The sequence below is a fragment of the Triturus cristatus genome, chromosome 5_1 (genome assembly GCF_964204655.1).
Source record: "Triturus cristatus chromosome 5_1, aTriCri1.1, whole genome shotgun sequence".
Lineage (NCBI taxonomy): Eukaryota > Metazoa > Chordata > Amphibia > Caudata > Salamandridae > Triturus > Triturus cristatus.
The window spans coordinates 106761848-106788617 of record NC_140587.1 but is presented as its reverse complement, the minus strand read 5'-3'; the positions used below and the strand labels follow the sequence as shown (position 1 = coordinate 106788617).

General features: G+C 48.1%; 1 protein-coding gene across 1 annotated transcript in view; it reads right to left on the bottom strand.

Moving 5' to 3' along the window:
* LOC146830330 (uncharacterized) overlaps positions 1 to 16674 on the bottom strand; it is a 75247-nt gene extending 58573 nt beyond the window's left edge. Inside the window, exon 1 of the mRNA XM_085604536.1 lies at positions 16387 to 16674. Within this exon, the coding sequence (XP_085460662.1) occupies positions 16387 to 16650 (264 nt within the window). The 5' untranslated portion in view covers positions 16651 to 16674. The remainder of the gene's footprint in view (positions 1 to 16386) is intronic.
* Between the last annotated feature and the right edge of the window lie 10096 nt (positions 16675 to 26770).

Here is a 26770-nt window from a genome sequence, read left to right as displayed (position 1 = left end):
CGCGTTCAACAAAATGCGTGTTCGCGAGATATTTCTCCCCGAGCACGCAAACAGCAACTGTGAACAGGAAAAAAGCATCGCGAACAAGCAATTCCGCGTGTTCGCGGAATTTCTGCATGTTCGCGGTGATTTTTACCGTTTCGCGGAGATTTGCGTAACGCGATTATGCAAATTCCGCCCACCCCTAGGCTTGACCCACTGAAGGATTCTAGGGGTGGGCGGAATTTGCGTAATCGCATTACGCAAATCTCCGCGAAACGGTAAAAAATCTCCGCGAACACGCAGAAATTCCGCGAACACGCGGAATTGCTTGTTTGCGATGCTTTTTTCCTGTTCACAGTTGCTGTTTGCATGCTCGGGGAGAAATATCTCGCGAACATGCATTTTGAGAACTCGAACAAGAAAAAATTTCGCGAAGTCGCGGAAAGCAGAATTTTGGGCAATTTCGCGTTCTCCGCGGAACGCGAAATTACCGAAATTCCGCAAATTCCGCGAGCGGAACGGAATTTACCGCCCAGGCCTAATTTTGACTTCAATTTCAGAGACTGAGTCCCAAGGAAAAACTCTACTGTGGCCATTGACTATCAATGGTGTGTAATCCTTGTCAGTGCTATTATCACTTTAATCTTTAAAATTCAGATCTGATGTATCCCTTAATGGATTAGTCTTGTTTTGGTGCCATTTGGATTATTACATTTTACTCTATTTTTATAATTCGGTTTGGTATTTTTATTGCTTGGTGTTTTTTACTTTATTACTGTTCTGACAGTGGATAAATAAGTCACACATTGCCCTAAATTAAGCCTGTCTTATCTACACCATTCCTATCAGCGGGTGGAGCTTAGGTTAATTAGTGACTATGAAGGTCCACGCTGTCTCGAGTTGTGAATATTTCTTGAGATGCATAGTTGACCACACCAAATATGAATCCAATTTCTTGCAATCATAGAAGAAATGCATATTTTTAAAGGACTGCTTTGTGTGCTTCTTGTTTTAGGTGTAAATGTCAAAAGGAAAATAAATACATAGTTGTATTGCTTTTTAGGTTGAGCCTAGGGAACACACATGTGCTGTCTGGAAGACCTGTTATATTGATAAAGGAGTCTGCTGCTTAACATTGGTTCAGTCCAGTGTCGCTCTTCTTTGTTGCCTCCTAAGTGGTTCATGCAGTGATACTTCACTTCAGTTTTTCACAGAGGAGCACCGCCTAAATACAGTTTCTTTCCGCTTGCATTCTTCATCTGTTGTTGGGTAGAACTATTTTTTCTTATTGTGGCAGCACGGCATGCCATGCTATATCACTGTGCAACAAATGTAAAGCCCAGTTCATATGTACAGCCGCCCACCCCTGCATTTCTCTCATTACCGGCCCACAACCCCCCATTTCTCTCATCAGTCATTGGTGAGAATAAAATAGTGGTGGCTCTCCTGGATGCTGTGAACTTAAATGCATGAAGTCTGCCCTCCGTGTGACAGTGCCTCTGCTAAGAGCCGTCTTGCTTCTTTCGCTAGTACTTGTTTTGTGTTGCTGCCGCTGTATTAGGTTCACGAGCCCTCAACCATGATTACGCAGTTTGCGATCCCTTAACCAAGATGGCGCATCCTAAACAGATTATCTTCAGTGTTGAAAGTACCGTAACTAATATGGCGCCCTTAGGGTGACAAAGTAAGGGTGCTGCGCTGGTCAAAATAATCCAGTTTTTGCCTTCCTTCAGCCTCCGGTGCTGGCTGAACTGCTGGAGGCCCTGGAAGACAGCAACGAGACCATGGGGTCCACGCTGCTGCAGCAGCAGCAGGTGAAGCTGGGCCTGGCAAAGCTAGAGCAGGCAACGCGCATGGCCTTGGAGCTCCATTTGTTCAGGTAGGGCAGGGGTGGTGGGCTGTCCGGGCAGGTACAGCATCACAAGTTCGGCAGGAGTGCTGTTTAATACAATACATGCTGAACACCTGAAACTGTTATCTGCAACTTTGCAAGGCATACAAAATGTTTCTGGAGCGTGCTTCGGGTATAGTTATACTTCTGATTTGTGAGGCTAGACTATTTTTTTTTCAGAGCGCAGTGCAGCCTTATTTCTTCTTTGTAGTGCTTCAATGAATGTATGGGTCAGGTGTTTGGTGAGAAAATAAGGACTTTCACCTAGACCCATCAACTAAAGCAGTATCTTAAACATTCTGGGGCCGTACTGCAGACGAGTGCGCCAGCGCTAATTGTCGCTGTGCACCAGAGTATGTCTGTGCTTATGTGCATTTGCGTCTGTGCGCTAATACAATATGCACACAGAAGCAAACGCTTATAAGCACAAAGTTCAAAGTCTTCACCAACATCACGGCGCATTACAGACTGATCCTCTGTAATGCCGTTGGGCGCAAAATCTGGCAAACAGTGACAATTAGCGCTAGCGCAGTCATCTGTAATACGGCCTCAGAATATGATATCATCTGTTTGTTCTTCCAATCAAGTAAGCAACAGAGATACTGGGAAGCCGCTGCTGTGAAGGCTCACTGGGAAATGTTGCAGTCCTCAGAACAAAAAGACGGTAATGCTGCCCCTGCTGTGCCAGTCATGTCATCCCTTCCTTGCCCTCACACGGTTACAAGTTGCAAGAATCCGGAAACATGTAGCATGCCCTTTGTGTGCATGTCATGCACCAGAGAGTTTACAAATAGACCTATATTTGGCAGTCTCAATGCCACAGAGTGGCATAATTGTGTTCTTCAACAGGGCATTGTCAACGTGTCCTTGCAACGTGCAGAACACCACATGCAAGTGCTATAAATGGGACCAGTCATCAGGGTTTTCCTTCATCAGTCATAATTAGTAAGGTTAGATGGAACACAGCATTTAAGATTTGAATGGGTTAAACCAGCGTCCAAGTGTAATACTGTGTTGGAAAACTGCAGATTAGGCAGGCATCCAAGCAGCTGACAATGAAGCTTAGTTTCAGGGTAAGGGCACACAACCACCACCAACTTCTGAATTGTAAATGGGATTTTATGTTTATTGAGATCTGGGCCACCATGTAGCCTGATATATCATCCAGTCTTGACCAAAGGTCCAATAAAGTACAACACTTTCCTTTTTATAAATATTTTCCCTATGTGTCCATCTTTTTCTTTCCCATACCAACCATCTGTAACTTTCCTACCCATGAGTCACCTATCATCTTTTCATTCAACTGATCACCCAGACATCCATGCATGTACAGCCATCCATCCATTCAAGCATTCATACAAATAGCTATCATTCCACCAACCCATCCATCCTAACTGCACCTCTGCTTCTTAAATGCTCACATTATCTGGATGGTAGCCACATAATTCCACTACACACCACATACACCGACTCTACTCTATAACACATAAATATTTACATGTACGATGCCAATAGCTTTAACTCTCTTTTTCTAACTGATCACTCCACTGCAAACAAAAACAAGCATTAGCAATGCAATAGGTCTCACATTTGCTAGAGTTTAAGCTATCGGCGTTGTAAATGACAATGCCTTTTATTTATCTCTTTTGTAATTAACACATAAATAAAAAACATTGTCATTTACAATGCTAATATCTCAAAGTCTTGTAAATACGAGACCTATTTCCTTGCAAAGAAGCAGCTGCCATTGTCCCGGGCTGCTTGGAAATTGAAAGCACGAATGGCGCGCTGAATGTTGCAGGAAGCGATACCAAAGGGGATGATGGATTGAGCGTTTGAGCAAATCAAACACTCACCCCCAGTCAACTGATTTGGATTTAATCCATCATCATTCTTTAGCTCACTCCACCACCCCAGTTCAGACATGGCCATATGCAAATCAGTCTGACCCTGTGCCTCATGGGAACAGTCCTATATAAGCCCTACCTACCCTCTAATCCTTTGGGCTAAACCCCTCCTTTTTTGACAATCATGGGAACAGTCCAGCACAAACTGCCAAGCCATGTCTTCCCTGGACCGGAAACAAGCATCCTGGGACTGGTTTCGGGTTCATAACCCTCATCAGCCAGCTATCTTGAATCCAGTGGCAAAGTGAGCAGGGGACCCACGTCTGGGCATACCCTGCCAACTTAGGACGAACAAAGCGAACCAAAGGGGATGATGGACGGAGCGTTTGAGCAAATCAAACACTCACCCCCAGTCAACTGATCTGGGTTTAATCCATCATCATTCTTTAGTTCACACCACCACCCCAGTTCAGAATGTTGCTGGAAAGCCTGTCTGCCTGCAGTAGGAGAAACTCATTTGAAAACCTTTTTTTAAAAAAATGTATTTTATTGATTTTAAAACAAGCTGGACAATCAAAGTACAAGCCATAGTAAACAATAGAATCTTTGCAAACCCACAGCTCCCCCCCACCCCCTGCCACACCCACACCCAGGCAGAACAATAGCAGAATTACAGTACATTTCGGACAACAAGACATCCATTTATGCAAAATTATACCAAGAACAAATCCAAAGAAAGCTCTTCCCCCTATTCAACCCAGAGCCTAGTACTAAGACCAACTCCAGGACCAACCTCAATCGACAATCACCCTTTGAGCAGGCCAGCCCCTCCCTATAGCCTATACACTAAGGAGAACCGGAGCCTAAAGAAGTCACACCGCATAACGCTCACAGTAGGTCCGGGTGGGACCCCAGATACTCCGTCAAGGGGGCCCAAAAATCTTTAGGTCGAGATGATTCCGGCAGTTCCTCCTCACATATCTGAAGCTGGTTCTTACAGTACACCAAATCATGGAGCCACTTTTTTATAGTAGGCAACGTTTTTGCTCCCCAGCACTGCGCCACTGCCCTTTTTGCAAGAAGAGTGGAGACTGCAACAATGTGCCTATTGCAGGGCTTAAGGCGCTTAACATACCCCAGCATAACTCAGGGGTACAGCACACAGGTTCCAGCACCACTTCTGATAGAATAGTCACCACCGCAGTCCAAAAAGCATACACCCTCGCACATAGCCAGGCAACATGGAAAAAATCTGCGTCTGCCGCCCCACACCTCACACAGTCAGCGGTATCTCTGAGACCATATCTATATAACTGTAGGGGGGAGTAATATACCTGATGCAGGAACCTAAAATAGATAATTCGAAGGTTGCAATTGGCAGTGAGGCGGCCCGTAAGCTGGCAGCACGCTTTCCAGACCTCAGGTGAAATAGGAGTGCCCAGTACCAGCCGCCAACGCACGCAAGAGGGACGTTCCTCCAGATCGCGTTCACGCAAGGAGGCATTATAGAGTCTTGTGATTAGCTTTTTTCGACTCTCTCCCATCAGCAGCACCTGCAGTGTGTTAGAAATGGGATTTCTGGTTGGCTAGGGCTTGCGCCAAAGCCAGACAGAAACCACCACTCTAGTCAGGGCAAGGAAGGTACACACCAAAGATAACCCCTGCTCACCCCCTTGGTAGCTTGGCACGAGCAGACAGGCTTATCCCTGAGGCGATGTGTAAAGCGTTTGCGCGCGCACCCAGCAACAACACCCAAGGCCCACCACAAAGGAAACTCCACACAAGGTATTCTATAAAAATAGCCTTTGTATTATACACAACACATTAGATAAAAACACACACTCTACAATGTGCCAACAGGCACGGGCAGAATTTACAAGGGATTATATATACAGGGGACAGGGCCACCTGGACCACTGTCATGAATTAGCACTTTTTAGAACATAGGAATAATACTGTAGTACAAAATAACATATGTAGCACACAACCAGTAACTACTGGTATCAGGTAAGTACCACCTACGCAACCCTAACCACCTTAGGAAAATGTCACGCAGGGAACCAGGACCTCACTAGCACCACCTGTACTAGGAGAAAACAACCACCTAAGTATCACAATACCTGTAGGGGTAAACGCACATTACACATGATGTATCACATTCAGAGGTGTAGGAAAGGAAAACACATGATGCCTAAAAACATTCAGCGGTGTCAAACAAGGCACATGACGCATAAACATACATTCAGAGGTGCCGGTAGGAACAACAGCGCAAAAACTCACATAAGCCACCACTGTGGCAGTCCCTAGGCCAACTGGCCTTGTCGGGGCTAGGACGCCCTATGTCCCAGCAAAGTCAGGGGCAAGCGGCGCAGGCTGCGCCAGCCAGGAGCACAAAGCACAACCTACACGTGGCAGTTGCCCACTAAATGCTGGGCAACTGGAGTAATGCTGGGGCACCACTGTGCCTTCTCAGAACATATCGCCAGCGTGGAGCCCCTCTGGGCTCTTACAGAAAGGAGGGGGGCAGACGATGGAGCCTCGTGGCTCTAATAGAAAGAATTGTGCCCCCAGATAACGTAGGAGCGGCCCGCTGCCTTCCGGGGCCGCTCTGAGCATAAACGAAATGCCCCCGTCGTTGGAGCTTTCACGGGGCTCTGAATAATGAGAATGTCCCCCGCTGTTGGAGCCTCGATGGGCTCGTGCACAAATGTGGGGGGGTAACGGAGCGGCCCGCTGCCTTCCGGGGCCGCTCTGCGCACCAAAAGAACTGCCCCCGTATGCGGTGGAGCCTCGTGGGCTCCCACGCAAAGAATGCTGGCCCCTAACGTTGGAGTCCCTACGGACTCTAAATCCAGCAATGCACCAATGCCCCCGGGGTTGGAGCGCACCCCCCAGTCACCCGGCAGCCAGGAGCCCCCCCCCACTCACCGGACTCTTCGCGGCGGGGAAGGCTCACGCTGGTGGGTCGATCTCCGCTGGGCCGATCTGGAGCGGAGCACACAGCGCTCCGACTTCTCTGGACTGCGGGGCTTGGTCGGTAATGCGGAGCCTACGGGCCCCGAACACGAAGGCCACGCGTCCCAGTGCGGGGTGGGCTCCCGCCTGGGTGGGGGACACGGCGCTTCTCCTGAGGGCCCCGGGGTGCAGGGTAGGCTCCTGCCTGCTCCGGGGCTTCGAATCAAACCGCCAGTCTTCGGTGGGAGGCGGGGTAGGCTCCCGCCCTCCTACTTCCTGATCCGGTTGTCCCGGCGGCCCGCCCCCGGCCCGCCTGACTTCCTGGATGTCCCGGGCTGCATCGGTGATTTTTAAATCTTGGCAATGAGAGGGGTAGGCTCCCTCGTGATAATAAAACAATGTTCCGCGGGGTGGGCACCCGCTTACAGTTACGGCAATGTCCCTGGCAGGGTGGGCACCTGCCAGGAGACTCTAGAATCGGCAAATACGGGGCAAACGCCGGGTGGGCACCGGCTTTCAGAAATAAAGCGCTTCTAGCGCTAAGGAAAATAAAAGCGCTTCCAGGCGCTTAGGGATGCCCACAGACACCAAGTCCAGCAAAGTTCTCCCCTGCATGCAGCAGGGCAGGGGTGGGGGGGCAAGGCTGGACCCAGAGCCAGCTCACTGGGCCTCCAGGCAGGGAGGTAGTCCAGGTGGCGGTCCTCTGGTCCAGCAGCAGCAGCAGCAGCCCCCCTCAGGTAAGATCCTGGCAGAGAACAGTTTCTGTGGGGACACAGCCCCATTTTTATACAGCAAACCCCTTTGTTCTGGGTTCAGGGTGAGGGGGAAAACCAGTCGCAGCTGGTTGGGGAGCACCCTTGATGTGCTCAGCCCCTCACCCTATTCACTGGCAGGGCTAGGGTCGTCAGTCGCACCACAGGGGGCGGAGCCAGCATTGTGTGTGGAAAACCCTGTCCTATTCAGGACCCAGGTGTACTCCTCCCACCCATCTAGCTGCTGATCTCCCCATTCACCACTGGGTGACTCATCCTGACTCTGGGGAATCCCTAGCCCGTCACATGACATGACCAGCCAATCACGCGACAGACACACTGCACACAGAAGTGCCCACCTCTAGAAGTGGCACTTCCAAACTAGGTACATGCACGCCGCACACATCATCACGCAGCATTCACTCCCACGAGTCCACACATACCAAACTCGGGCCTGCACACCCCACGCATCAGGAACTACTAGGGACACATACATTCCCCATCCATTCCTATGGGAGGGCAGGCCTATCTCACCACATGCACTCAGAGCACGCACGCACTTTACCCTGGGACACAGGGAAAGTGCGCAGAGACCAAAAAATTACCACACCAAGTCACCAGTAAAAAGCAAAAAAGTTCAGGGGTGAACCTGCCAGAAGGGCCAAGTCCAACACAGTGCTAGTAGAATGGTGGGCTCAGCAGGATAAGCCGGATACGCCGCACGTACAGCTTGACGGACCCGGACGTATGTGAAGTTGAACATAAAACCGCGCTCTGCACCATTCTGTGCCTCTTGTAGCGTTTGAAAGCATCCCCCCGCGTATAAGTCACCCAGCCGAGAGATGCCAGCTGCAGCCAACTCCCGTAGGTCAGGCCCCGCCCTTGCCGCAGAGATTTCTGGGTGTGATGCTAGAGGCAGCAGCGGCGCATACAGGTAGCGTAATGCGCCCTCATAGCCAGCATGCGCCAGGCCCACGCCGTGCACTGTGTGGGGTTGATCTCAGACCGTGGACCACCCGACTCCCCCGAGAGAGTCACTGCCAGCAATGGAACAGGAAGTACAGAATCTGCCTCAATAGCCACATGGGGCTGAAACCGCAGTGGGAAATAGCAATAGTGCGCAAATTGCGCTTGAGCGCACAGATAATAGAGGCGAAGGTCAGGAGCCTCGAAACCTCCCCGATCAAAAGGCTGCACTAACAGATCCCATCTACACCTGGGCTTCTTACCTCCCCACACATTCAATTTTATAGGGATATTGACAAATAAATACAACAATTTAGGTAAGAACACCATCTTTACAACCGCAATCCTATCCGCCAGGGAGAGGGGCATGTGCACCCATCTCATAGCCTGTTCAGAAATACGGGTAACCGTGCGGCCGTAATTCTCAGTGACAACCATATCCGGGTCCCTGTGGACCCAGACCCCCAGATATTTCACAGGGTCAGATGTCCATGACAAGGGAAAGTCCAGCTCCACTTCTTTAGTACCTGCAGTTAGCGGAAACACCACAGATTTGGACCAGTGGATCCCTAGGCCAGAGAAGCGCTCAAACTGTACGTACTCCCTGAGGAGCCCAGATAGGTGGACAGCAGGTTTGCGAACATAAAGCAGCATGTCATCCGCATAAAGGGAGACTATCAATGGTCGTTGCCGGAACCGTAGTGCAGCTGCAGCGTGTTTTTGACGCAGCTTGCAGGCAAGGGGTTCCAATGCTAAGGCAAATAGCATAGGCGACAATGGGCACCCCTGCCTTGTGCCTCTCCTGATGGGAAACAATGATGACACCCACCCGTTAACCCGCACTCGGGCAACCGGGTCACTGTACAGAACCCTTATCCACTGCAAGAAGAAAGGGGGAAAGCCCATTCTAATCAATACTGTGAACATAAAAGGCCACAGTAGAGAGTCAAAGGCCTTAGCTGCGTCTAGCAGCACAGCCACCACTTGGAAGTCTGACTCAAAGTAATGCAGAGTAGAAAAAAGTGTGCGCTAATTATGCATGGTGGAGCGCTCCATGACAATCCCAGACTGATCTGGCAATACCAATAGTGGAACCAGTGGTTGTATTCTAAAAGCTATAATTTTTGCCAAAATCTTTGCATCTATATTGATAATAGAAAGTGGTCGATACGATCCGCATTGATTTGCCGGTTTATCCGGTTTCAGTAGCGTGACCAGTAGGGCCTCCCGGAGCGAAGGCGGCAGGGTCCTGGTCTCATAGGCCTCCGCATAAACTGCCAAAAGCCGAGGAGCGAGGTCTGTCGCATATGCCTTGTAAAACTCGCTGGAGAGTCCGTCAGGACCTGCAGCTTTGCAGGTCGGTAGAGACAGAATAGCCTCCATAACATCCTCCTCGTCGAACGGTCTCAAAAGGTACTCTCGATGTCGAACGGACAGCCACCCAAGCGCTATATCATCGAGGTATTCATGAATCTCCTCTATTGGTGGCGACTCTCTAGCGGCGTATAGGCGAGTATAGAATTGCAATACAATGTCACAGAGATCAGTGGTCGAGTGCCGGGCCTCCCCGCCTCATTCAGGAGCTCAGTTATGGTTTCCTGGCTACTCGGTTCAGACACCTTCTGCGCCAGCGAATGGCCAGGGCGGCCACCCTCACCATAGTAACGCGCTGTGCGGCGCCGGGAACAATGTAACAGCTCTTGGTCAACAGTCTCATTATGGCCTGTAACCAGTTCCCGTATGGCGGCCAGTTTGGCAGTGGTTGGGTCAGAGTCATAGTCCCGCTCCAACTTGGAGATGTCAGATTCTAGCTTCTTTATCCGACGCCGAATATCCCACAATACCCCGGACTGGACACTTATGCAAGCCCCCCGTACAGTAACTTTAAACGTTTCCCAAAGCGTTCCCGCACTTTCTACAGTCCCCTCATTTTCTCTAAAATAATGTTTGATGGCGTCTGCTATAGTGTGCTTGAATACTGGGTCCTTGAGCTCCGAAGGCTGCAGCCACCAAGCAAAAGGTGGCGTCTGATACATAGGAATCTGTAACGCTAGAAATACCGGGGAGTGGTCCGATAAAGTGCGAGCCCCATGTGATACCTCTGTCGTCAAGGTGCAAACCGTCTCCGATACCAACCAAAAATCAATGCGGGACCATGACCCATGCACTGAGGAAGCGAACGTGCTCTCCCAACTTGAAGGATGACATCTACGCCAGACGTCATGTAAGTGACCAGTATCTAGAAGCCCCAGCAAAACATCTGCTGCACATTTGGGTCGGGCCACACTGCTGTCAGTTCGGTCCAAGGTAGCATCTAAACACAGATTAAAATCCCCCCCCATATGACCAATGCCGGTGGGAATGACGATATCTGACGCCACACATCAGAGTAAAACAAAGGGTCATCCACGTTCGGTCAGTAAACATTCACAATCAACACACTCTCTCCAGACAAACGGCCATGCACAATCGCAACCCGACCACAAGCATCAGTTTCAGATCTAATCACAGTGAAGGATACACCTTTCTTCACCAGGGTCAGCACGCCCCTAGAATAGGATGAAAAAAAGGAGAAGAGCCGAACCCCCCCCAACGAGTGCCCAGTCAGGTGAGTTTCTTGTAGGAGGGCAACCTGCACTCCCATACGATCTAAGTATGCAAACACCGCCCTGATTTTTTTAGGCGTATTTAGGCCACGAACATTCCAAGTAAGGAACTGGATCCCACTAGTCATCATGAAGGACCTGACATATATGGACCCATATATATATATATATATATATCTAATAGATGGCATCCAAGCTTCGCGTGCAACCACTCATGAAGTTTATCTGTAAAAATGCTAACTACATTCTGCCTTCCCAAAAAAGAACCACCCCCACCCACTTCAGCTGCCCCAACATGCCAAAGCCATCACAATACCCTACCCCATCCTCCCCCCACAACCCAACAACTAAAGAGTACATTTGGGGTACACCCATCATCAGGGGGCACAGAGTGCTGCTAGCCTCCCATAGGTGGGAGGCGGCCAAGCTTGTCCAATACATTGAACTGCATGCATAGAACAACTGTGGCAAACAGTCTTAAACAGAATTCCAAGGCATCTGGACGGTAGTGATTCTAAAGATGAGCCTGCCACCACGCCCATGACTAAATGCCGATGGCCATGAACCCTTATGGGACCCACGCTCCAACCACACTTAAGGTAGCCACAGGACAAGGAAAAGGGCCAACTGGCAATAAGAGTCTGTGAACAGCCACGTGGAAGTTACAAAGGCGCATCAGTGCTTGCACAGAAGAATATGTTACATAAAAATGATCAACATTAGAAATTAGAGCAAAAGGAAAGCGACAGCAGACATAAAAGGGAGTCGCAGAAAAACAAGAAGCCCCAAGCTTGTCGATACATCCCACCCCTACTCCTCTGCCGCAGGAGCAGTAGTAGAGTCCCATCTCCTGCGCTTCAGCTGCTTGGCGTGGTCCATCGCGGCCCTTGGGGATGAGAATATCTTGCTGTCGCCATCCACCCCGATGCGGAGTCGGGTCGGGTACAACATCGCATAAGAGACCCCTTCAGCCTGCAAAACATTTTTCACACCACAGCCACCGTGAAATCAGGAAAAATGGCCAATGTGTTACCCTGATGGACGATAGCGCCTTTCTCTCTGGCCATTCGGAGGATAGTGTCACGATCCATATAATTCAACATTCTAGCGATAAGGGGGCGAGGAGGCGCACCTGGGACCGGGTGAGCAGCTAAGGAACAATGGGCATGCTCCACTATAAACATGCTGGATAATTGATCCGAACCAAAGATATCTACGATGAGGCGTTCAATATAAGTCTCCATTTTACCCACATTTGTGGACTCCGGCAGCCCAGTAATACGGATATTGTTGCACCGGGACCGCGCTTCTAAGTCCTCGTTCTTTGCCTGAATGAGGGAGGAACTTTCTCCATGCTGGAGGTTTTGCCTGCTACAGAACTAAGGTCGTCCTCCGTCGCTGACACCCTCTGTTCCACCTCATTCACCCGGGCATTCTGTTTTTCAAGTTGGAAGGACACGTGATCAAGACGGGTATTCACCGCAGCCATTGTGCATTCAATAGACTGCAGTGAGCGCTGCATAGCCATCAACATGGATTCCAGCGTGGGGGGGCCCTACGCTAAGGAGTCAGCCTCAGAGTCCGACACAGCCTTCTGCATGGTCTTGGTAGTCTTCCACGATTCGAGTGAGGCGCGGCTGCGACTTGTCAGTTCTCCCCATGGCCCCAGACCTAGCTCGCCCGGTCGTATACACCTGAGCCAAGGATAGAAGCACAGGTGGTCGTGCAATGGTTCACGAGGGCCGAGAAATAACTTAACTGGGGGGGATAGTCGTAAACTCCAAACAATGCAGAATCAGCCCCCGCCAGAGACACTTCCCCCCACAGCAGGTCCGCAAGTGGTAGCAGTGGAAGCCCTTACCAGCAGGTAAGTGCCATACACAGTCAAGAGAGATAGGAGGCCAGAAGGAGTACGTTTGCGGGCCCACAGAAGCAGTGATCAGCAGGAGGCCTCCAATCCAGGCCACTGTTAACCCCCAAGATCTAGGTCGACAGCGCTGCGCTCCGCAGTCAACTCAGCACACCAGCCAAGGTCCCAGAGCTGAGAAGTTATGCCCCCAGGCCCCCATCCTTCAATGGTGGTAACTGAGAAGCTGTCATGTGACTAGGGCTGAAGCGTCGGTGCAGCACTGTCCACAGGCTCGGGGGCCGCTCAAGAGTCCCAAGGGAAGCGGCGCCTGAAAGGCCGAGGGGATCTCCAAATAAGCCGAAGGCGACACGCGGGAGCCTAACTGCAACATCGCGCCCCGTGCCAGCTGCAGCAAGCAGGCGAAGGTCCTGGATTAAGGCCCGATCCCGCTGCCGCAGCCCGTGCCTCTACCCGACCCCAGCCCCACTCACCGCTGCCGGTGCTGACGGGCGTCCGGAATTTAGTCACCGCACACCAGCAGAAGACGTGGGGAGGATGATGACTGCAGCCCCGGGGGCCTGCTCCTCACGATCCGAGCAGCCCCCGGCACCCGCACCAGCAAACGGGCAATGGCTCACTTCTCCGGCGCCCGGCCCTCAGGATCGGAGCAAGGCAGGCAGCGTCAGCAGGTAGTCGTTCTGCCTCAACAGAGCAGGAGACACCGCACATAGATCCAGGTCAAGCACCAGACTCCGCCTCTAAGTACGGCCTAAAGCAGCATGGCGGCCGCCATTTGCAGCGTCACGGTAGCGAGACAGCACAGGTTCGGCGAGCCACAAGCAGTGAATCGTCAGAGGCAAATCCACCACCGAGGGACACCACAGAATACCAGGAATTCGCACAGGTAATTGTCAGCTATCAAACGTGCGAGATGCAGCAGATAATTGGCGGTTTGTGGCTCGGCCGGGTAGACCCTCACAGCAGTGTGGCCATTTTGCCAGACGCCCTCTAGCGCCCCCATTTGAAAACCTTTAGATTAGATTGTGCTGTGCAGCATGAGGCATAAGCGTGCACCAGGTTCTGTGAGTGAAAACCAGCCATGTGGGAAACCAGCATTAAAGTGTGCTGTGCAGTGTGAGACACAAGTCTGCACAAGGACCTGTGCCTTAAAAACAGTATTATGGAAAACCAGCATTAGAGTGTGCTGTGCCACATGAGACACGAGCGTGCACCAGGGTCCATATATGAAAACTATCATTAGTGTGTGCTTTACAGCATGAGGCATGAGAGTGCACCAGGATCCGTGTGCGAAAACCAGCTGTGTGGGAAACCTGCATTAGAGTGTGCTGTGCAGCGTGAGGCATGAGTTTGTACCAGGGTCCATGCACGAAAACCAGCTGTGTGGGAAACCAGCATTAGAGTTTGCTGTGCAGCGTGAGGCATGAGCGTGCACCAGTATCCGTGTGCGAAAAACAGCCATGTGAGAAACTAGCATTAGAGTTAGCTGTGCAGCACGAGACATGCGCATTCAGCAGGACCTGTGCATTAAAACCAGCCCTGTGAAAAACCAGCATTAGTGTGTGCTGTGCAAAGTGAGACAAGAGCGTGCACCAGGATCTGTGCGCGAAAGCCAGCCATGTGGGAAACCAGCATTAGAATGTGCTGTGATGCGTGAGACACAAGGATGCACCAGGATCAATGTGTGAAAACCAGCATCAAAATGTGTGCAGTGCTATGTGAGACACGAGCGTGCACCAGGATAAGTGCATGAAAAATACCCCTGTGGAAAACCAGCATTAGTGTGGACTGTGCAGCATGAGAAATGAGCGTGCACCAGAATCTGTGCATAAAAAACAGACATGTGGAAAAGTAGCATTAGAGTGTGCTGTGCAGCATGCGACACAAGCACGCACCAGCATTTGTGTAGGAAAACCTGCCCTGCTATGTGGAAAACCAGCATTAGGGTGTGTTGTGCAGTGAGTGACATGAGCGTGAACCAGAATTCCTGTACAAAAACCTACCACGTAAGAAGCTGGCACCAGAATGTATGCCGTGAGCCCCCAGCATGCACCAGGATCCGTGTACGAACAAAGGCAGTAAGGGAACTAGTTCCAGAATGTGTGCTGTGTAGCCTGAGACACGAGTGTGCACCAGTATCTGCGTACGAAAACCAGCAATGTGAGAAACAAACAACAGAATGTGTCCCACCAGTGTGCACCAGGAGCCATGTATTACAAGCATTTGCAATGCAATAGGTGTCGCATTTGCCAGAGTTTAAGCTATTGGGATTGTAAATGACAATGACTTTTATTTATCTGTTTTGCTAATCAACACATAAATAAAAGGCATTGTCATTTACAATGCCAATAGTTCAAACTCTTGTAAATGCGACACCTATTCAAAGAAGCGGCCGCCGTTATCCCAGGCTGCTCGGAAAGTGAAAGCACGCATGGCGCACTGAATGTTGCAGGAAAGCATGTTGTGCCTGCAGTAGAAGAAACTCAATAAAGAAAATAGTGCTTACAGACTAAAAAAGACGTACCGTGTAACAACTAAAGTAAAAGAGCCAGTCCTCATGGGAGGTTACAAATGAAGACAAGGCGGTACTAAGGAAGAACTTACAAGCCTATTAACGAATCAGAAGCCAGCATTTACGAAGGACAATGACACAAGCCAATGGCAAATATGAGAGGAGAGTGTACGGGGCTTCTATTCCATGCTTCAATACATCATGCCACAGAGTAGCGCCTGCGCTGCCCAGGCACGACCTAGAAAATAAGTAAAAAACATTGTCATTTACATCGCCAATATGCTCTAACTTTCACAAAAGTAGGAGACAGATTGCGTTGCCAATGCTTGTTTAATTAGCATGGGCACAAAAAGATAGGGCAGCTGGTAAAATGACAAGTATGTTATATGAGTCAAACTAAACATGCACTGTTATTCAACTTATTGTGCAAGTTATATGTTTGTCATTAACACCTTGTAACATATTCATTATATGAAAATCAAAACTCTTTCCCCATTTTAATACTTTGCCTTTTTCATTGCCTTTTTTTTACCTTTACCCTTTAATCTTTCGCTCGTTTTGATTTTATTTTTCCCCTTATTTGAAACCCCTGTTGTTTATATTCTCTTCCCCCTCATGTTATTTCGTTACGATTCGATATCCTTCAGCAATAGTTTATTTGCTTTCACAATGTTTATTCACTTAATTGCTATTTCCATTACGATTCATTTGCTCCATTTATTTCCGTTTGTCTCTCTTCGTGCAAAAGTTTCAGGTGATTTATCGCCTGAGCCGAGTTTGACATGCTGTTCAATCGTGTATCCCCTGTATCCCCTAACTCAGCCCGAGCAGTGATCAGCTGCTTCTGTCTGAACCTGCCCGGGCTGAGTTTCGTTTCCGAAAAGTCCCGAAGTGCAGGGGATACACGATACCGAGGGGATACCAGATATTACACAACACCGGGTCTATACGCATCTGCTGCATGTGACGTCACATATGATATTGATGATTGATATTTTGTATATGTACCTCACTGATGGCGCAGAGTGTTGTTCTCCTCTCCCAAGTCCCTGTAAAGAGCTTTGCGGCTGTGAGAGCCAGAGCCAAGAAGATTCTGATGGCATTACTGCTTTGGCGGCCCTTCGTTGAGTGTTGCCGGTGGGCGGGACACTGATTGAGCAATTTGGGCTGGATTTGGTCCTGCAGGTGTAGGTCCTGTGCGGCAGCCAGGCAGCGAGTGCGGATTCTGTTCCAGATTGCCACGCCTGGCACCCCACGGGTCATGAGCAGCATTCAAGTGAGCTCGACTGTGTTGACACCAGGTCTATTTCAGTGAATTAAGGCAGAGCCTCGGCCCACCACGTAACAGTAAGTAATAACCGGTAGGCATGTCGTTTTTTTCTCATTTGTTTTTTAGCGTGTTGATGTGACGCCGGTGTTTTGATGATAATACTGCGCTGTGCCGCATGGCTGCGCTACTGCCTCTGCCTGGCCTAGTAGTGGCGGCCATACACAGTCAGATATATTTATATATCACGATGAAGGGCCCGGGCCGGCCGGGGTTAAGTTAAAGGCCCTGCCCGGCACCTGAAGTTTCCTCCAGGGTCTCGCTCCCCCAACAGCTGCTTCAGGGGGGCTACATGTATCAGTAGTTAATTAAGGCAGTGCCCCGCTCCCAGCCTACTACGTAACTGTAATAACCATAAAGTACTGGTAGCCATGCACTGACTGAGCCACGCCCAACCCATGCTGCATTTTATTTTGGCATGACGGTGATAATGATGCTGCGCCACTGCCTCTGCCTAGCCTAGTAGCAGACACCAGCCGTACAAACATATATCATAAAACGATGAAGTGCCCGGCAGTCCGGTGTTAAGTTAGAGGCCCCAGTCCTCCTCCGACAGGAGGAACTGGAGTGTAAGAACCCTGGTTACTTTCCTGTAGTTGTTACCCTGTCTGCCTATATCCCCGCGCTTCAGGAGCAAACAGAAGTATGTTGATGGACTAGGGATGAGAAAAGGATTGAACCCTGCGATGACACTGGAGATCAGAGGGGGCACGATTTTACTTTTGCTACCACTGGCATGTTGGTTAATCAACTTCCATTGCTCCTGGGCCCCTCTGCTTGCAATTTTCCACTCTTAATACTGATGTAGGCCCTGCCCTGGGCCTGAAGTATCCTCCACGCCCCCGCTCCCCTAAATAGTTTACTGCTTTGAAATGGCTAAATCCTTGCAGTTTAACCTTCATAAATGAAAATACAATTGATTTCATTCCGAGATTGTGCAGCGGTGCGGGGGTCAGGCCAGGGAAGCCTCATTTTAGGTGTTTTCAGAAGGAGTAAGCAGAAACTTGAAACTTTGGACACCGCGCTTTCTAATGACAGATTTAGCACAGGACGCATGATCTGGGGCCACACTACCTTATTCTAAATATCCGATTCCTTGGTGGTAAGCAGAATTACTATTTTTAGGGTTTAAAACTATAAGAAGTTATTAGTAATCCATATATGGGATCTGGTCAGGAAATATATTTTTTGTCCTTTAGTTACCCTCCCTCACTCACTCGCCTCACTGTATGACTCTCTCCACTCTTTGCATGTTTCTCTCTCTATTTCTCTATACTTCCCTGTATTCCCAACCAGGTTTCTCTCTCATTCTTATTAACTGACTCTCTCTTTTCTCTACCTCTCTCGCTGTATATATTTCTTTTTTTGTAGTTTTACTCATCATGGACCTGTCCCCCAAAGTAACATAATATGAGTATCTATAAACGATTCTCTTTCTTCTATTGTCCCTCTGCTTTACGTTCTTCTTACACTGGTAGCCCTCTCATACCCCATACATGTGCTGTGATTGTGAACTGTCTTCTCCGATTCCTTCCCTGGTAGCTAACGTTTCCTTAAATCTTTATTGGCTTGAGTGGTTGGTTCTGGAACGAATTGTGTCTCAAGGCAGACTCTTGTTCGTTTCAGAAAAACATGCTGAGCTAAAAACTGCTCGCACACTTGAGTAGAGTTGGTATTTATTCCTAGCTCTTGTCCAGTAGGCTGTGGCAGCTCTCTATCTGAGTAACCAGCAGTTTCTTGCCGGGGAAGGCTCTCAAAAAACAAAATGGGTTCCTCACCACGTCTGGCCTGCAAAGGGGTTAATTTTCTGTGCATCTTACCTCAGCTCAGTGCTCACAGGGACTCTGACGGTCTGTTGCCATGATGGTAGCAATGTACTTAAAGGGGATGGCTGGATAATTATTACAATTCAGGGCCTCCGAGTTTTCATTAACCTTCTGTGTACCATTTCTATGTTTGCAGTTTGCGTGTGAAGTATAAAAATAAATAAAAGTCATCGCTCCCTTCGTGAATGGCATATTCTGTGTATCTGCGATGTTGTTATGTGGAGAAATTATCTACGTTAGTCTGTAAAAAACATTAGCAAGCTTGTGATTAGGTCATAATGTTTGAGAGTGCGTTCCTCTGCTCTGCCTATAAGTGCAGAATAGTCCACAGCCAGTAGTGGCTTTACATTGAAGCGTCTCCTTGCTGTTTGTGCTCTGACATTAGAGGATGGATTTCAACAATCTTTAACGTCCCGCCATATGCAGTGTCTGGGTGCGCTCCATTCCCTTGTGATTGGGAAGTGCTCCAGCGCCTACAAGTGCAGCCAGTGTGTTAAGTGAGACTGCAGTTAGCTCTGGTGCCTTTGTGCACCACTTCTAATATACCTGGAAGTGCAGCCATAGTGAGTTTCTGAACAGACAGTGCAGCTACTCTTTCTAGTGCCTACAATCACTGCTATATCTACTGCATGGCAATGTTTGGTTTTTCACATGCTTCTCCATTTAACCAAAACCAACTGTTACTGAGTTCATATGTGTTAACCCTATGAGCGCTGGCACATTCTAGGTATATATGAATATAAGTACTGGTGAGTGTGGAGACTAAACCTCGTTGGGAAGTTGGTGCCCGTGACCGCGATGGAAAGGTAAGTTACTTATGCTTTCCCAGTGCTTAATTTGAACTGGCTGTTGCAGGTGGGGCCCACCAGCACTTATTTTTGGGGACCGCTACCTATTTTTCTTAATCAGACGTTCACCCAAAGGAGAGAGACAAAAACATAAATAGGGGAAAGAAAGAGGAAGAGAAATATGGAAAAACAGTGACACAGGAAGAAAGCAGTAACGAAAAAGAATGTCCCCAATTAAGGGAAAGAGTTGACTCGAGCTGCTCAACGGAGATCTACATGAAGAGCTGACATTCTGTGAAACAAAGAGATGGATCTTTCAGTGGGGATATCATGTAATCCTGACCTAAAAAAGTTAAAAGGCATCTCCTTTTCAACATTGTCTCTCTGACATTCCTTTGGGATAGGGACTGTAGAGCAACCAATACTTGCTCCTGTCCTGCTGCTTCGCTTCAGTCACCGTCTTGCATGAAAGCTTCCATATTGCATCTGTCCAGGGTCCACTGAATGAACATTTGCCACCATGTGCTAGTTTTCTGGTACTTGAGAGTCAGAGGTGCCAGTTGAGGATGTGGGTGGGGCATCTAGAGCCACTGGTAGAGGAGGGTGGCGCCGAAGGAGGTGGGAGTGGCCTCCTAAAAAAATGTGAGCACTTGCACTTCATATTTTACAAATTAAGCACTGCAATTGATTACCCAGTTACAGTTCAGTTGGGCATTGGCCTACATTAAATGTTTGACAAATAGGAATATGCTATGAGTTTAAGGCCATTCACCCTACCATATTTGCTGACAAGTGAACCGATTTACGAAAGGGTTCCATTCTTTTCATGCTTTGGTTTTGGATGATGGAGACGCAGTGGAAATAATGATACTACTCATAGTCTTGTACTACTTTCAGACCCTTCTGATTACTATCGATACAGGTTTCTTTAAGGCTCTGAAACATTACAATAGCACTGTGGTAGGTATGGTTCCCAACCCTGCGTATGCCTTACAGTTCCATAGCATCCTCAATCGGAGGGTAACTAGGCCTTACCAAATTTCAAACTATATAATCCCATCCCCGAGCATTGTACAATTGGTCTTTGCTGGAAACTGATAAATGTTTGGTCCACATGGTGAAAGCAGACATGTTTGGGATAGAGCGTGGCTTCCGTGGAAACAGGTAACTACTTAGCCTGTACCTCTGTACCCTGTTACATACACTCGTAAAAAAGAGGGCTTCGCTTGGGGATTAAACACCTTCATATCTCCATTTACACCCATTCATTTCAACTCAGACATGATTGGTCCGTATGATGAATGGCATGAAAGCGGGATGAAGGAACATAGGAGTTTCATAGGACTACAGATAAATGCTTTAATACTTGTGAATGTGAATTTAGAATTGAATGAAAGGCAACTCTATAAATAAATTAAAACAAAGCATGATGCACTCTAAAATGAGAACATTTCCCATTAGACAGATGACACAATAGAGAAATTATACTCCTGCTATTCTGGGCTTAAGGGGGGTGATCTCCAAGCTGTATTCTCTATTGCTTGAAATTCAACCAGTTCTATAGGTTGAGATGAGAGCATTGTCTTGTGAGGCTATTAATTGCAACATGTTGGACCTATTACACAGATATATGGCTAGAAATATGATTTACTGCATGGTTGTCACAACAATGCATTCCATATATCTTCATGCTATTCCTATATTGTGGATGGCTTATGGGGTAATCTGAGGCATACATGGTGTTACTGCTTTGGATTGACTATGTTTGAAAGGATAAACTAGCAGCAATCAATGCTATGCCAGGCTGCCCTTTCATAGCAGTCTCAGAGCTTCAATTTTTGGAAAGGATCTATAGGACACGGGAAGCATCAGAAAGAGGGATATGTCTCCACTGTGAAAGCACCAGCCTCTGGAAGAAGAAAGGTTCACAATGCATGATCCAGAGGCATCAGTGAGTGTGGAATATGTTGGCTGTGGAGTGTTTAGTTAAGTAAAGTGCCAAAATTGATCACACATGGAAACCACTGTTGAACTATATGTCCGATAATCTGCCAAATTTAGAATTTGATTTAAATTAAGGTGGACAATCCTTGTGTCCACCATGTGGATGGAGTAAATGACTCCTTCCACATGGTTGATAGGCCACCCACATTATTTATAAATGACCGCCATGCAGGCAGTCATTTATAAAGAGCTTGTCAGGAACCGCAGTCATGGTAGTTCCTATCAATGCACTTAGTATTTTTTTTCTTTAAAAAATAAAAATCCTGAAACAGGATTTCCTTTTGGAATGGAAACTAAATTATGCTCCTCCCACTGTGGGAGACTTCCTGTTTTTACTGTTTCTTCCCACCAGTGCTAACCTCTGAATGGTACTACTTAAAATGTTACTTAATAGAATGTAATTTGTGCATAAATGGCAACTTTGTTGGCCAAAGTTTCCAGTGACGGTTTACAGTTGCACAAAAGCTGCTGTCCTCAAAGCAGCCTCCTGCCCTCCTGGGGAGAGGTATGAACAACCTTCAGAAAGAAACACAAAGGGCTTGCAGATGGAAGAGGTGTGACATACTTCTGCAGAAGGAGTAGTAGTCAGATTGGCTAGTTATTTGCCACATCCCCTTAGGCTCGTAGTGGGCATAAAAGTTGCACCCAGTCCTGAGATTGGACTGCACCTGCTGCACCTTTGGCTATCAAAAACTGTGTCTGTGGTGTATCGCTCAACTAAAAGTCATACTCAACCCCCACACAGAGAGTGTCGTACTTTGATATTCGGGACCGCGTAGGGGACAGGGCCCTACCTCTGTCTATCTTGGTATCAGCGAACCGCAAATGGTAAATGCGGCACGTACGAGTGCTTTATGTGCCGTTCTAGCTACGAATGCACTGTGTACACGTATTCTGCTCAACTACGCGGGTTCCATTTTGGAAGCAGTGGCCATCTTGTCATTGCCCTCACATAGGCTATGATGGAGTTAATACGGGCCTCACAGTACATGGGCTTTCCCTCTGACTTCTCTGTGACCTGGGCAGCTGGCTCTGCTGCCCCGGGTCAAACCGGTCTCACGAGCTCCCCTTCCTCCGTCCACCTGTGATTCGTATCAGGGCTTGACCCGTCATAAAACCCTTTCATTCTACACAATCCCCCGGCTAATCTCTTCCACACCTGCTTGTTCTTGCTTTATGACTTGTTTCCCAAAACAGGAGATGCTCATGTTTATTGGGGGGTCTATTTACTTCAAACATGGGATCTGAACCTTCCTGTGTAAATCATTGTGGGCTGGCCGAACTGGAATGTGGGATGGTCATCATGACTCTGCTTTTTCGTTTGTAATGTATGCCTTTATATGACCATATCGTAAACCAAGGAATGTATGCCTGGAGCATGATATTTTGTACTTAAGGAGAAGTCCGTTCCTATGATTTTCAGCAGTCTCCTGAGAACATACACGCTGTTGTACTTCTAGGATATCTGTCATTGGTCTGCAGCCAATAAACGATTCTTTGACTTCACCCAGAAGACTCTGTGTTTCTGTAGGTCCGGAACAGGGTGAAACCCCGAAGTCATAGGGTGTGTGCCCCTGCACCGCTGGGACTAAAATACCCAGTACTTCAGTTTGGCGCCCAACTCGGGCCGATTTCAGCGGTACCAGTCCAAGCCAGAGGTTCGTGAGGAGCTTCGTGTGGAAATTCCGGAGGAAGGCCGCCACTTCATCGACCCCTGCATGTCGACGTGGTCCGAAAGTCTTTTCTGCGAGGTTCTCCGCGTCCCGACGGCTACGAAGGACTGCTGCCCTGATTAATCGACCTGTTTTGGACCCTTGACGAGTTTGAGAGAGCGAAACAATCGAGAGAGTCTTCTGGTGACGCCATCGATCAGCAATATTCAGTTAAGTATAAGTGGAGCGTCTCCCATTTGTTTTGGTATCCCTCGGGATCGTTTGGTTTGATTTGGTAATTGGTGATTTGGTGTTTGCAAACCCCAAAGCCAGAGGACTCGTGTATTCACGAGAATATCGTAATCGATAATCCTTTGACGTTTGGATCTAGACTAGTGAGCGAAGATGCCTGGTTCTGGACTATTTGGTAGATTATTCTGTTTGGGTTGTGGAAAAGATTTCCAGCTAGAGGAATCATGTCCGGTTCCTCCGGTTGGAACTCCAACTTATGAGCTCTATGTGAAACATGGCGTAGGCCCCATTGCATATAACGAAGTGTGGATCCACTACACCAGGAAAGACGGTGTTTTAAAATGGCCCCAAAATGGTAGTTTTGATACCGATATTTTAGATAATCTGGAAATTAAATTGTTTAAGAAGAAAGCCCGGCCGGCGATGTTTGACTCTTTCCGCTTATGGCGAAAGGAAGCCAAACAGAAGGAAATTAAGCTAGCGAAAAAGAATAAGAGAGAGAGAGGTATGTCAGTAATGCAAGCAGCTGTACAATTTAAAGACCATGAAGAGGAGCAAATGAATGAGCAATTGCACAGGCAGCGTAAGTTAGGGATTGACAAATGTTACCCAGCTTTGCCACATTCTAAGCAGGATGAGTCAGAAGAAAAGGAGAAAGATCCCTTGATGTCACATTTGTTGAGTTCGCCACCCCCGTATGCTCAAACTGCCACGGCGCCTCCCCAGCTTGTAAATATGCCGCCTCCAGTGCATATACTGCAAGCCTTGCCGCAACCGCCGGTTGCTTTGCAACCAGTTCCTATTCCTGTAGCGCAGTCTTCTCAAGCGCCTCCAGTAGTGCTTCCAACTACCCCCGCACTTCCTGCGACTTTGCCTAATCCAGTAACTGCCTCCCCTAACACTCTTCCTTCCACCACTCCAGTACCTGTCTCTACATCCTCTTTTCTTCCCTCTGTTTTTCCCCCTGTTCTCGCCTCAGCTTCTCCTTCAGCGCGACAGCGTTTAGCTAATGTGGTTACTACATTAATGTCGCCTCTCTTTGGGTCATCTGGTGCAACTCCTGGTGTACAGCGTAAGCAGTTGCGCAGCCAATTGCCTAACCCCGATGAGAAAAAGGTAATAGATCACATGGCGCGTAGATGGATCGTTTTTCCTTCACTGTATGATGTGGAATCGGTTGTTAACACTTTCCATCAATGGGATGCCCCGAAACAGAGATATGTATTTGAGAAAATGTGCGAAATTCTCTGTGAAGAATTGGAGGATAGTGGTAGAAATCCGAACCCGCAGGAATTGTGTAAAGTGAGGTTTGATTTTGGAACTGGTATAATTGTGGACCGCGAAGTAGATAAAGCAGTTGCGGTTGTATTGTCACTTAGGAATGACGATTGCCAACAGTCATTGTTTGAACAAGAGGTCCTTGTGGGGAAAAAGGCCAAAGCACGACAATACCCTATGAGAGAAGTTCCCCCGGTATGGAAAGAAGCAGTTGCAGCTGTCGGCAATAACCCCGCTGTGGCAGCGCATTTCCAGCGTGTTTGGGTGCATGTTCCATGGAAGCGCTCTGAAGTATTAGCGCTTAAGCAGTCCTTACCTGATCCCCGTAAGAACCCAGCAGGTTATTATAAAGAGTTGTCACAGACGGCAGGGTCATGCATTATGAATCTGGCCGACATAGACATGTTGTTTGGTAATGTTGTTCCACAGCCTCTATGGGGATCAATTCGTAATGTAGATCACAATGCAGAACTAGGGGATACATGGGCTAACATTGTTGCTGCTGATGCTAGACAAACGGGTGGTGCGAAACCAGAACCTTTAGTAGCTGAATTGCCTGGTAGAATCATCACGTATATGAAGACAATAATGCCTGCGATGCGCGTAAATTGGGACAAGTTATCCGCATGCAAGCAGAAGAAAGATGAGACAGTGTCAGACTTCTTTACTAGGTTTGAGGAAACGTTTATTGACCACAGTGGGCAAGATATGAGTACTGAGGGTGGCCAACGGTTGTTTGTGGATAAGTTTGTGCAGAATTTACTCCCTGACCTGTGTAAAAAGTTGAAAGATTCAGAGAGTTCTTGGGCCGTTTCTTCTTCAGCGCAAATACTGGCTACTGCACAGTATTATGAAAACAGAGATAAAGACGAGAAAGATAGGACGGAGAAGAAAACGAAGGAACTAAAGACAAAGGTCCTTTTACAGCAGGCCTATCCACCACGTGGAGGTGGTAATAATTATAGACAACCCCAAGGTGTCTATCACCAACCCCAACAATTTCAGACTAATCAGCAAATGAATGGGTATTATCAACCACGTGTCCCTGTAGGTCCCAACCAATGTTCATATTGCAAAGAGGAAGGTCATTTTAAATATAGTTGCCCTAAATTAATGCAACGGAACGGTAACGCGTATGGCGCAAGAGGTAGAGGTGGTCAGCAAGCTCCTAGAGGCAGAGGGCGTGGAAATGTTCCCCAAAATGCGCGTCCTCTTCCGCCCCAAAGTGCAATTAATAGTTTTGATCAGCAAGCTAACGCGACTGGTAATACGGCACAGTATTACAATAATGATTATTATGTGGAGGATGGTGATGCAGAAAATAATGGTTACTAGGACAGCCATAGACAGAGAGAGGGAGTTGTTTCAGTGCCAGTGGATCAGAGTGGACCGTATGTTGAGGTGACTACAGCAAATGTAACGGAGCCTTTTCTGCTAGACACTGGTGCTGCAAAGAGTTCAATCATGCATTCCAAACTCCCTGGCGCACCTTTGTCTGGCGATATAAATGTTTCAGTAGGTTTTTCTGGCGCCCCAGTTAGGAACCCGATTTCCAGTCCCATGTCACTTTCTGTTGGACCTTGCGAGCTGAAAGCGCCCCTGATCCTGACAACAGGTTGTGGTGAGAATTTGCTGGGATTAGATTTGTTGAAAAGATTGCACGCTACACTGTATTGTTCTCCTTCAGGAGTACAACTTACATTAGGCAAGCAAGTGGTTTCCCCAATGTATCTGTCTAAAAACACGATGCCACCTGAATTGTCATCCCTTCCGGATGCCCTTTGGGCTACTGGTCCCAATGATGTGGGCCTCTTGGAAATACCACCATATGTGGTGACTCTAAAGGCTAATGTCAGACTGCCACGTATTCCCCAGTACAAGATCTCTAATGAAGGGCAGAAAGCATTGTTAGACATTGTCAGCGACTTGATTCATAAGGGTGTGATTGAAGAGACAAGAGGCAACGTTTGCAATAGTCCGATTTTACCTGTCTTAAAACGAACGGATCCTTCACAGCCACCTGTTTACAGATTTGTGATTGATCTTAGAGAGGTTAATAAGATTGTTGTGCCTCAGTTTCCGGTTGTCCCCGATATAACTGCCTTGTTAACGATGATTCCAGCCTCTGCTGCATGGTTTTCAGTGATCGATTTAAAGAATGCTTTCTTTAGTATCCCAATTGCAGAAGAGAGCAGAGACATTTTTGGTTTTAGTCTGGGAGGCCGAAGCTTCCGCTTCAAACGCGCTCCCCAGGGCTACTGCGAG